This window comes from Crotalus tigris, unplaced genomic scaffold, assembly GCF_016545835.1.
Source record: "Crotalus tigris isolate CLP2741 ecotype Arizona unplaced genomic scaffold, ASM1654583v1 scf7180000018371.15429387391:27106975, whole genome shotgun sequence".
Lineage (NCBI taxonomy): Eukaryota > Metazoa > Chordata > Lepidosauria > Squamata > Viperidae > Crotalus > Crotalus tigris.
The window spans coordinates 5821571-5834031 of NW_024096970.1; the positions used below are offsets into that span (position 1 = coordinate 5821571).

The following is a 12461-nucleotide window of genomic DNA, read 5'->3' on the forward strand; positions in this document are numbered from 1 at the left end:
AACATTGGTAATTTAGGTGGGGCATGGATCTTGGTAGGCTTCAAGGGATATGTTCATGACTGTAGGAGATGAGCAGGCTGAGCTGGAAAGAGGTTAAATATGTCATCAGTTTGGAATCATTGCACAGCCACAAAAGGCCTAGGTCAAACCCTCTGTGAATTCCATTGACCCTTATCTAGCACCAATTTAGCGTTGACCTTTAGTTAACCAGTTTCTTGTCTCTGGTAGCAATAATAAACTCTTGTGCTTTGAACTCAGCATGCATTCCTTGTTCTTTATACCTGACATTAATCTGGTCAACTAAGGGTCAAAGCTAAACTGAATAAACAAACAAACAAATAAACTTGCTGCATAGTTCCTGCCATTCTAAATAATGCCATCATTAAGCTTGTCTGCATCCACCCTGAATACCCCTGTACAGTCGCTGCTGTGGAAGTTTAGAGTTCTTCTCAGCAGTGTGCTTGATGGACCCCAGTGCAGGACAGCCAGCAAATGAAATAAAATAAATGAAATAATATGAACTGCCAGCTAATCAAGGAGAGAAACAACCTAGAACTAAGGAGAAACTTCCTGACAGTTAGAACAATTAACTAGTGGAACAACCTGCCTCCAGAAGCAGTGAATGCTCCAACACTGGAAGTTTTTAAGAAGAGACTGGACAGCCATTTGTCTGAAATGGTATAGGGTTACCTGCCTGAGCAGGGGGTTGGGCTTGATGACCTCCAAGGTCCCTTCCAACTTTATTATTATTATTATTGTTGTTGTTGTTGCTGTTGCTGTTGCTGTTGTGTTATTATTATTATTAGCTAAAAATTAAGCCTCTTAAAAGATCATTCAGTCCAGAATCTAAATTATTATAGTTATTTTTATGAGCACAAGACCATTAAACATCTTACATGGCAGGAACTCCTCTCTTTCACCCTTTGTTATTATGTAGTGATTGTTTAAGTATATTTCCCTAGAGACAATGTAAATAGCTTTAAAAATATTTTTTTTAAAAGAAAGTGCCACAGAACATAAGTTTCTTGTGCACTACACCAGTTAAATCATCCAATTATTTTATTACACTTAATCTATCATTTCTACTTAGCAATAGAAAAGAGAATTGAACAAGTCCAAATGTTTACATAGTAAGCCATTCATCCTGTCCTGAGATTCACTTTTTATCAAGATTAATTCTGCAGTAACATTACATTCACCAGATGTTCCATTGCTTACCAACCTTCACTGTTTTATAAGGTATGAATTTGTATGAAACAAATAGCAATAACACTTAGACTCATATGTCATCCCATAGTGCTTTGCAGCATTCTCTGAACAGTTTACAAATGTCAGCATATTACCCTAACAAACTGGATCCTCATTTTACCAACCTCAGAAGGATGGAAGGCTGAGTCAACCTTGAGCCCCATCAGAATCGAACTCCTGACTGTGACACAGTTAGCTTGCAATACTGCATTCTAACCAGTGCACTACCACAGCTCCAAAGTGCATCTTCAAAGCACTGTAAATTTTATTGCAGAGCTAAGTAGTCATTCTAAAGACATTTATAGTAGTAAAACGTTATATTTATTCAAATATGGGTGAGATCTTCAGGTCACTGTATAGGTGTTCTTCCAACATAGTTCTATTTTTTTAAAAAATGTAAGCAATAACCATGTCAAATGCCTAGAACAGAATTCAAGGGAACATAAGGTTCTGCAAATGCACAATAGAAGTTAACTTAAGGAGCTTCTTTATACTGTTCAGTTAAAGTCCACATTTTATGCAAAAAGCTTCAATCTTAAGAAGTTTCTATCAATGCTAATATACAGTAATCCTTTTGATTGAAGGTGTTGAGATTTCACAGAATATATTCTGTATCACTAAACTATATTTCTTTCAATGGCCACTATCAGGTTTAGCCATACAGTAGAATCATATGGACACGGAACCACTGATTGGTTCAAAATTGGAAAAGGAGTCCTGCAAAGCTGTATACTGTCGCCCTGCCTATTTAACTTATATGCAGAGCACATCATGAGAAAGGCAGGGCTAGATGAATCAAAAATTGGAATTAAGATTGCCGGGAGAAATATCAACAACCTAAGATATGCAGATGATACCACTCTAATGACAGAAAGTGAAGAGGAACTAAAGAGCCTCTTGATGCACGTGAAGAAGGAGAGTGCAAAAGTTGGCTTGAAACTCAACATTAAGAAAACCAAAATCATGGCATCCGGCCTCTCAATTCCTGGCAAATAGATGGGGAAGAAATGGAGGTAGTGACAGATTATATTTTTCTGGGCTCAAAGATCACCTCAGATGGGGACTGCAGCCAAGAAATTAAAAGTCGCTTGCTCCTGGGGAGGAAAGCTATGGCAAATCTAGACAGCATACTAAAAAGCAGAGACATCACCCTGCCAACAAAAGTGCGTATAGTCCAGGCCATGATTTTCCCAGTTGCAATGTATGGCTGCGAAAGTTGGACCATAAGAAAGGCTGAGCGCCAAAGAATTGAGGCCTTTGAACTATGGTGCTGGAGAAGACTCCTGCGAGTCCCTTGGACTGCAAAGCGTTCAAACCGGTCAGTCCTAGAAGAGATCAACCCCGACTGCTCTTTAGAAGGCCAGATCCTGAAGTTGAAACTCAAGTACTTTGGCCACCTAACGAGAAGGAAGGATTCACTGGAGAAGAGCCTAATGCTGGGAAAGATTGAGGGCAATAGAAAAAAGGGACGACAGAGAATGAGATGGCTGGATGGAGTCACTGAAGCATTAGGTGTGAACTTAAATGGACTCCAGAAGATGGTAGAGGACAGGAAGACCTGGAGGAACGTTGTCCATGGGGTCATGATGGGTCGGATACGACTTCGCAATTAACAACAACAACAACAACAACAGAATCATATGGAGTTGAATGGGACCACAAGATTCATATAGTCCAACTTTCTGCAATGTATAGTAAAATGAATAAACCACCTTTGAGATATGGCTGATCAACCTCTTCTTAAAAAACTTCCAGAGATGAAAAGCACACCGTCTCTAAAGTATTCGTCTTAAAAAGTTGCCAAGTTTGGAGACCCCTACCCTGGATTCTTCTGGAGTGGATGGCAATATCAATATTAATTAAATTATTTTTTTTTAATGATCCCATTTTCTGTGGCCGTGGAAAATAACTCATAGTAGAAATACAATCCAGTCAGGACATTTGGAAATAATTTGGAGGACATCGGGGAGAAAAACTTGCAATATTTATTTTCCTTATTTAGAACTAAGAAAAGGGCTTTCTGACTTTATGAGATACGTTATTGATAACTTAATTTGCTCATGAAAGTATGTTTGTCATCTAAACTTGAAATGCTCAGTCAAATAATAATTAGACATTACATTTGGTTTAAAAGAATTTAATCTTTAGTTACAAATGGAACTGAATGCTATTGAACTCTAATGTTGCCTGCTTCACCACTGTGAAAAAATTAATACTGAGAAAAGAAACCACCAACACTGTTGTGGTTTTAGAAATATTATTTAGTAATATGTTGTTATTAACATTATTATTATTAGATTCTTATTCTGCCCTGTTTTTGTATCAAACTCAATGTAGTAAACATACCTAATACTCCTTCTTCTTCTTGTTTTCCCCACAACATCCCTATGAGATGGATTGGGCTGACAGTAACTGGCTCAAAGTCACCCAGCTGATTTTCATGCTTAAGGCAGGGCTAGAATTCATCTGGTTTCATGATTTCTTCACTTTATATCACTTAAAAATAATACAGTGGGAACTATTTGATAATCAATTGTTTCATTTTCCCCCTTTTGGGAAAAGGAATTAAAAAGGAAAAAAAAGGGAGAAATCTTTCTCAACATCCAATCTTTCTGACTTTTTTCTTTTTCATCTTTTTCTCTTGTGCCTTCTCATCTCTCCTGTTGTCACTATATCCAGATATGGTGCACAAAGCACTTAGCACAATTTTGGATCAGCTGGGCACACCCTAACTCTAGGGTATATATTACCGCTAAGAGTTTTTCCGGAGTACGCCAAGCAAAATAACATCTGGATTTCGTTTTAAGAGAAAGAAGCAAAAGGCTTTCTCCTACAAACAAATGGGGGAGTGATGGAAACAGATGTATTTATACAAAAACAGGGTAAGCTCACGAAAAGCTGCCTAAATTGTACTCAGTAGAATTAGTCACACTAGCTGGAATAGGATGTGGTTATAGTTTAAAAGAATTTTGGAAGGTGCAATCCTGCATAGAAATCAGGCAAAGCTTCAACCCCAGATAGTAGTTTAGGAAGAAGTGAATAAGCATACCCACCCAATGCCTTCTTACATACATGATGATGTAGAATTTGGGAAGACATGGGGGAGGATGGATTTACTAAATGAGTGTTTCCTTACTCCTAAAGATAAGAGGGAAAGTCCCAAACTGCCAAGAAATATTTTGTGAGGCAAGATCTGAATATACTTTGCTAGCGAGACAAGGAAATTATGAGAAACTGAACAGACTACTGGTGGGCACTTTAAAAAAAATAAACATTAAAGATAAATGCATGTGGTTGCTAAAAGTTGGCAGTGACTTCATGGTATATATTCAATCAAAGGTAAATGATTCCAACTAGAAACACAATGTAGGGCTGTGTGGGTGTGTGGTCCAAATACACCACGTGACATACTTACAAACGGGAGGAGCTTTATCCTAGCAGAAGAAGCAAAGTGGATGCATAAAGTGGAAAATTTGAATGGATGAATCCTGTTTCTGCATATAGACAGGGAACAGAAGGGGAATACCCAGATATGGCAGCAAGACTAGTGCCCAGAGTCAGAGATATGGGAATATGCTATAAACAACCAGCTTCTTTGTATAGGTTTAGAGAACAATGGCAAAAATGTTAGCGGGAAACAGCAAAAAGGAACAAGGCACAAATCCAGGTATATTTCAATTCCATCTTCTCCAGTAAGAAGGCATATGTTTGATGAATGTGAAGAATAGGTTGACCAAGCGACTGTGCGGCATCTCTTTTCAATTCTCCACAGTTCTATATAGCAAAAAGAGAGTTGTTAATTTATTATATTGATGCCCTAGATGTAGTTGGATTCTTTGGTGAAATTCGATCAAGGAAATTGTTTCCAGCCTTTGTTTTGCTCCACCTCACCCCTAAACTTATTCTCCAACATTAGGAGTTTCCTGTTTGAATGGAACAGTAACCAAGATGAGCTATTCAAGTCATCTGTATCATCTTCCCTAGGAAGTGTTCATCTGTTAAGTCATGCACCAGGGAGTGGCTGATGACGTTTGCCAGGTCAAAAAGTTAACAGCACAGAAACTCCACCATTTGGATTTCTTTCCTCTTTTCTAATCCCAGGCTGTATGCATGCATGCATGCACTTGTTTCTTGGCAAATGCAGTTTATGATGAAAACTTTGGGAATATTTTGAATGGAAAATGTGGTCACATGTTTCTTCAGGAATCACTTTCCTAGTTAGTGCTTTGGCTCCTGACCAATCTTTAATTCATTCCAGTTTAAAATATTTTTTCTAGTATTTTAAAATATTAAAAGGAAATTAAAAATAAAAATTCCAGTCAAGCCTATTTGAGAGTATATCTCATTCAGGTTAATAGAGTTTGAACACAGATAAGTGGATATATCCACTTACTTGGGAGTAAGCTCCAACTGAACACAGTATTATTCACTTGCATGGAAATAGAATTGAAATTGCAATAGTTAGGGTTTGTTTTTTTTAACAAAAATTCTAATGCCATATTCTTTTATTTTAGCATGGTTAGTTTCCTGAAAGTGTTTTAATAATGGTAATGATAATAAAAGTCTCTTTAAAAATCACAAGTACATTACAGTATAAAAAACTGTATTATAAATTGGAAAAAACCCAAATGCAAATTAGATTTCTGGATAATGGATATCATTTTTTCTACTTCTTAGTCTTTCAAAAATGGCTTGAAATAAATGATGATGGCGTTTCTGGCAACTTCTAAACCAGAGGAATTTGGAGGCGGGGGTGGGCAGGATATGAATTTGGATGCCAAATAATTACAACTTTGTTTTGACTAACCTATAATGGAAATTCAGCTTTTCAACAATGAATGTCAGCAATGAAGCTATTTATTCTCTCTCAATTCCCAAAAATGTTAATTTTAATACATCTCACTATCAAAAACTATTATACACTAAAAGGCCTTGTTGAATTACTTTTGATTTAATGCATTCATAAATATTCACATATATTTATATATATATTTAATACTTTGATAAGTGTACTGGTACATAATTGGCGTCCTTCATAATACAGTCCATATACTATGTATTTATACATTTCTGAGAAGGAGTCTGAGGTTTCAGACTTTTAAGACTTTAGATTTTTAAAAGGCTTCTGCTCTAAATACTGAGGAGCTGAAGACACAACTGCCACTAGTCCTGCAGTTAAAAAAAAAGCTACTCACCTGGACTCGCATACAAAAGTGAAATAAATAAATTCGTCTAGTGCTTTTTTTGTTAAAAGAAAGAAAGAAAAAAAAAAGGTGCTGGAACTCACACATGTCATATAACCCGCCTTGCCTACCCTACAAGGTTCCATCCAAAAAAGGTGCCGGAACCCCGTTCTGGGCGTTCTATGACAAAAAAAGCCCTGAATTCGTCCCACCTAAGTTCCTATTTCATGCTCTGTGTATTTTCCTAATTACATATCTGGAAATCTAAGCCGTTCCAGGATGGGGAACTGAAAAGCGATCAAATTACTTTCCCCCTTAGAATAGCTAAGGGTGACTGAAGTCCCAAACCTGAGAGATAAAATGAATCAAGAGGCTCCATTGAAACTGAATGCCCCCCAAATTCTACATTTCAAACAAAAGTTAAGTTTTACTGCTGTTTTGAATATGCTTTCATGAGACATAAATAATTGGCTTCATTGCCAAAACCAAATGAGATGGTGGCATCACAGAAGCAAGGAATCAGTTTGGAATCAGAGAAACATGCCCAGTGAAAGTTTAAATTCCATCAGTTATCGGTGGAAATGAAACAGGCTTTCCTGACCAGCAATCCACAAACATTTTGGACTAATCCTCATATCCCCTGATCATGTAGCACCAGACTAAGGAAGATGTATGACTAACTTCTTCTAGTTGACTAAAAGAAGCCACGCTTTAAGAGAAAGAAATAATCTAAGCCACAATGTTTTTGTTTGCTTTCTGAAAACATCTTCAGATTATGAGAATGATTAAATATCTTAAATTAGCAAATTTGTTACAGATGCAGGAAAACCTAATTTCCCATTTAGCCCCTCCGATTTTCTTTCTTTTCTCTTTTTTAGGCTCAATTCTTTTTTTATTATTATCTTTCAAAAGTATATGATTTTAAAAAGAGGGTTAGGGAAAAGAAAGGTGAAAGAAAAAGGAAAAAAAAAGAGTGCGAAAGGAAAAGAAAGAGAGAAAGGAAGAAAAAGAATAAATTTCAGTTTTATCCACTACACAGATATAAAATACATGAACCTCTTACTTGAAAAATAACAATAATATACAGTATTTCTAATATCATAAACAGTTTAAACTAAACCCCAAAATTATATTAGACTCTCCCTTATATATCTTTGACATCTCTAATTTTGAATAAATTGGTGGAACGATTGGTGGGGTTCAAGTGGGAAGAAAAGGAAATATTCTTTTTTATATCAGATAATTGGTTGAGTTGTACAGTTGGGACTCCTTCTGTGTCTATAAAGAGAACTTTACTAGCTCCCTGTTATGCAACAAAATCATCAGTGCTGGAACAGCTGTACAGTTTTGGGACCTTTGTACCTGTCCTCATGGATCCATAGAAGCAGAGATATAACTCAGGTTTCACTCTTTTGTTAATTCCATACACAATTAAAGGAATAGTTTATATCACTTAATAAAGGATGACCTTAAGGATGAGTTTTGTTTTAATTTTTGCATGTTTTTTGGATTGTTTTTACTATTGTTTACCTACTATTTTGTCTAACATTTTCATTGTTGTCTACTGCTCTGGATAGACTCTTTGAAGAGGAACAGTGCTAGTAATAACAATAACAACAATAATACCTAGATAGAAATTGGAACCTGAAGAAACACTTGAGTAAAGCGATCATAAAAATTTTATAATAAACTTAATTAGGTTGCACAAAGTAAAGTTTAATTCCATGGATGGATGCACACATCATGATTTACTTCCCATTCTGAAATTTTCCAAGCAGTTTCCAGTAATTTCTATGATATTATCAATCCACTATATCTACTGCTTTCTATTTTATTTTCTTCAGTCTTTTGAAGCATAATTTTATTTTTGGGGTACCTAGTGTGTTCAAAGTATGTGAGTTTCAGTTTGCTGGTCATCAGACTGCCTAATTTGTATAGGCAATTCAGCAGGTAAAAAAAAAAAAGTTATGAGTCTTTTGAATATATTATTGATCTGTACATGTTATATATATATATGATACTTCTGAGCATAGTTTCATTGTCAATATCATTTTTTTCTCCTGCGATGGTGTATGACTAAACAAATAAAGTTATTTTCTATATGATTTTTGCTTTCTGTAAATCAAATATCTCTCTTGATCATTTGTGAGATGGGAAGAGCATCACGTTCTAGATCAGTTCCTTAAATACAGTAACCTATATTTGTTCTTTGTCAAAGAATCTCCAAGTACTTATATGGTAGATTGCTGAGGTTTACATGGTGGAAGGCTCAAATCTCCTCTCTCTGAAGCTTCTAGGTTTTCATAACCTAACCCCAACTTCTGTTTTGAAAAGAGGTCTGGCAGTTCCTACTGAAACCAACTACCTTCCAGGTGACACCTTACCTGGTACCCAACCCTCAAGCCCAAAGTATGAGAGAGAGGGTAGAAGATAGACAACTGTTATTTTCTTGGTGAATAAAAGGTCAACATCTTTTGGCCATATCATGAAGAGGTGCAGATCAATCCTTCTTACCTCTCTTTGGGAACCAGCTCAATCTCACAAGAAAGAAACAATTTAATTAAAAAAATAAAAATAAATAAAAACTAGAAAATATTATGACTTTTTTTACTAGGCATAATTCCAAAATATAGTTTACTAAAGTATACATTAACAACCCCTAAAATAAACTTAGTGCAACATTGGAAAAGAAATACATTACCAACAATATAAGACTGGGAACTTCAACTTGGAAAATATGAAATAATGGCAATTCAACAGCACATATTCACAACCCAGGTTTACCAAATTTAAGCAAGAGTAGCTTCTATATCTACCTTATATTATTCAGCAAGGCAGATATAAATATTTAAAGAATAGCTTTTAAGAGGAAAAAGAATTGACTAAAGGACTGAGAACAGAAATACAGGAACATTTTAAATGTTTATAAAATTGTATATTGTAGGAGTATAACAAAGGGGAAGTTGGAAACTAAATATTTATTTATGTTTTAGAAGTCTTTCTTTTTTCTTTGTGTCTTTAAATAACAAAACAATGGAGATTTGGGCACTCAGATATTTTCTTCTATTGTTAAATAATTCAACTTACTTTGTTTTTTATCATTAATTTCCTTAGCACATGAGCACTAACTGTACAGCCATGTTAACTCCTTTTTCCTCTTACTGATACTGTATTATATTTCTGCATTAATTATTTTTATCACCTTTATTTTTATCTTTTATTCTTTTAAAAATGATTAATATGTTTTAAAAAGACAAAGGGCCTTTTTACTTTAAGTATAACAATGTAATATCAACATAAAATATAGAACTGCCCAGATTGTATCATGCATCAGCTTACAAATTAATTTTGAAAGAAAAAATCCAAACAAAAATACCATATTCCAGACAGACCACAGGATGATGTGGGCCTGTGACAATGGAAAACTGTCTGCCTTAATCTCTTAAAAAAACAAAAGTGGTTTGAGATTATTATCAGATCACAAGAAGATTCTAAAAAAAAAAGATATATCATCCTGAACACAGCCTGAAGGATGACAAAAGGCTGAAATTATACCCAATTCTCCAAATATTACAGAGTATAAAGCATCACAGAGAAGAGAGAAAACCCTAAAGCAAATTCCTGACATTGCAGTTTATCATTTGTGTGTGACTTTCCAGTCAGTCCCGTCTTCTGGTGCCTTCCTTGATTAACCCCTGGAGGTTTTCTGAGCAAGATTTGTGAAGTGGTTTTTCCGTCCCACTTTCTTCCAATGGTTTTTTTTTTCAATGCATTGTAACTTCAAATTGTCACTAAATGAGCTGTTCTAAGTCCAGGAGTATCTGTATAACAAACTGGCTCTTATCTCTGTACCTGTATAGAAATATGGAAGATTCTTTGTTTACTTCCCTACGTTTCTCCAGCTACATCTTTGTGGAGAGTCTGAAGAAAGCAATGCCACATTATTGTGAGGCAAGCCCTGTCCCCTTTGTAGGTACATTATGATGTCACATGCACATCCCAAAGGGAAAGATCTTGCAACATAATGCTGCTTTCATTATCCTGAAATGAGCTTGGAGATATCTATATTCAAATTTTAATTGCAGGCTGATGGGAACATGAAAATCTCCACTCTTTTCCAACCTTGGTTCATGAACAATTCTGGAGTTCTGTCCACCAGAGCTAAATCAAAGAGAGATTTCCTCTCTCTAGGAATGGCAGAGGCTGGAGAAACTCCATGCATCACAAAGCCATCTCTCATTAACAGAGGTGTGTATTGTTTATCTAAGCCTGCAGGCTAGCAATCAGAACCAGAGGGCCTTCTGGTTCCCAAGTCTTGGCATAAGTTAGATGTCTTTGACATCTATTGCATATATTTTGCTATTGGTTTTTTGGATTTCTGTCTTATTTCTTTTACTATCTTCTTTACCTTGTTGGTTTGGAGTGAGGTGACACTGAACTGGATTAGTCAGTCAATAAATTCACAACAGCCTACAAAGAGAAAGGGATGTATTTCCCAGTTTAAAGGCAGAACCTGTTGTCATCCTTCCTTTCTTTAATCAGTTTGCCAAGAGATGGAGGAGGATCACAATGTCACCTTGCTGCATTCTCAGAATAGTAGCAACATTTGACCTTTGAGCACCAATTTCCTTAATGTAAGAATAAGGGCTAATCCTCTGTTGATTTAAGTTTATGATCTAAAAGGATATGAGTTACTATACTGTAATGTTGGAAGGAAAAATCTTCATCAGGATCCAGTCCAAGCCAGGAATAAACAAAATGGAGACTACTTTAGAAAGAAGGTTGCAGTTTATTGAAGAGGAGAGTCCTCCACATCCCTGCCTCCCCCAGGTTGATTTTACCCATCTCTCAGACCTTTGGGAAGTCCCTTAAAATCTGATTGTGCCAAAAGGCTTGGGGATCTCAAGGAAACAATAATTCGATTAGGTGGCTCCATGGTTTGAAGTATGATGCTGTCTCTTAGCCTCCTAAAATATGTTTTTTGTATTTTTTGAATGTTTCTGAAATTGTTTTGTTGTTTTGTCCTGCTATCTGCAATGTGTGACCATATAAATAAGATCAACCCATCAATTTATGAGCTGCTTTTTCAGGTGAATTGTAATGCATTGAAGCAACCTGCTTCCATTTTGCTCCTTTCCCGCGCCCTATCCCAATTGTGCCGTAAGTAATGGGAGAGCGCCCGGTTGAGGAAATCTGGACTCCCTGGGATTAGCTCACGGCTTCCCTTTTCCCGATAAATCTCTTCTCAAAGCACCGGGAAGAAAAACGAGATTGAAATCTTTCAGCAACCCCTTCGGGCTGAGCTGAAGCCAGGTGAGGAAAGACAGACGCAATCGCCCACTTTCCTCCCTTGCACAAAGCGAGCTCTGCGGTCAGGCTGAGGTGAAGCCAAAACGCGGACCGGGAGCGGAGGCGGAGCGCTTCAAAAAGGGGCTGCTGGCAAGGAGAGTAAAGAAGGGGAGCGCCAAGGGCACGAGGGGCCGGAAAGAAGGCGGAGGCGAGAAAAAGGCGAGAGCGGCACAGACGGGGCACAAAGCGCGCCGGGAAAAGAGCGTGAGCGTCTACTCGGACCATGGGCGCCTTCCTCCTCAGCGCAAGCTGGCTGGGCTTTTTCCTCCTGCTGCTGCTGCTCCTGTTGCTGGTGACCTCGCTCAGCGGGAGGACCCGGTGAGTCTCTGGCGGGATCCCTACCGCGGGGGTCCAGGGGAGGGTCGGGACGGGGGGGGGATCTTGGACCCCCTGCCAACGAGGAGGAGGAAGCGGCCACCTAAAGCCACCCCAGAGCACAGAAATAAGTGTGGGATATCACCAGTGAATGGGGCTTCCATCCCTTACAGGTGAGGTTAGGTGCGGAGGTTAGAGACCTACACTTCACGATGCTTGGAATGAGTGGGAAGTGTAATGGAAGGCAAGAGCCTTGCGGGAAGGTATGATGAGGGAGTAATTTGAATTATGAGGTGGAGAAACAGGATCAGGTAAACTTTTTCTCTATCATCAGACTGGGAATCCCAGATCATCCAACCTTACTGA

The 12461-nt window shown here is 37.4% G+C and overlaps 1 protein-coding gene across 3 annotated transcripts in view; it reads left to right on the forward strand.

The window, feature by feature from the left end:
- Positions 1-754: 754 nt before the first annotated feature.
- Positions 755-12461, forward strand: part of PTGIS (prostaglandin I2 synthase) — a 54318-nt gene continuing 42611 nt past the window's right edge. Inside the window, exon 1 of one of the 3 annotated variants that reach the window (XM_039351231.1) lies at positions 755-1239. Coding sequence is in view for 2 of the 3 variants with exons in the window: in XM_039351232.1 (XP_039207166.1) it covers positions 12004-12098 (95 nt within the window). In the remaining variant the exon portion in view is untranslated. Of the gene's footprint in view, positions 1240-9976; positions 12099-12461 lie in introns of those variants that run through there. The other 2 variants (XM_039351232.1, XM_039351230.1) reach the window with 2 other exon arrangements.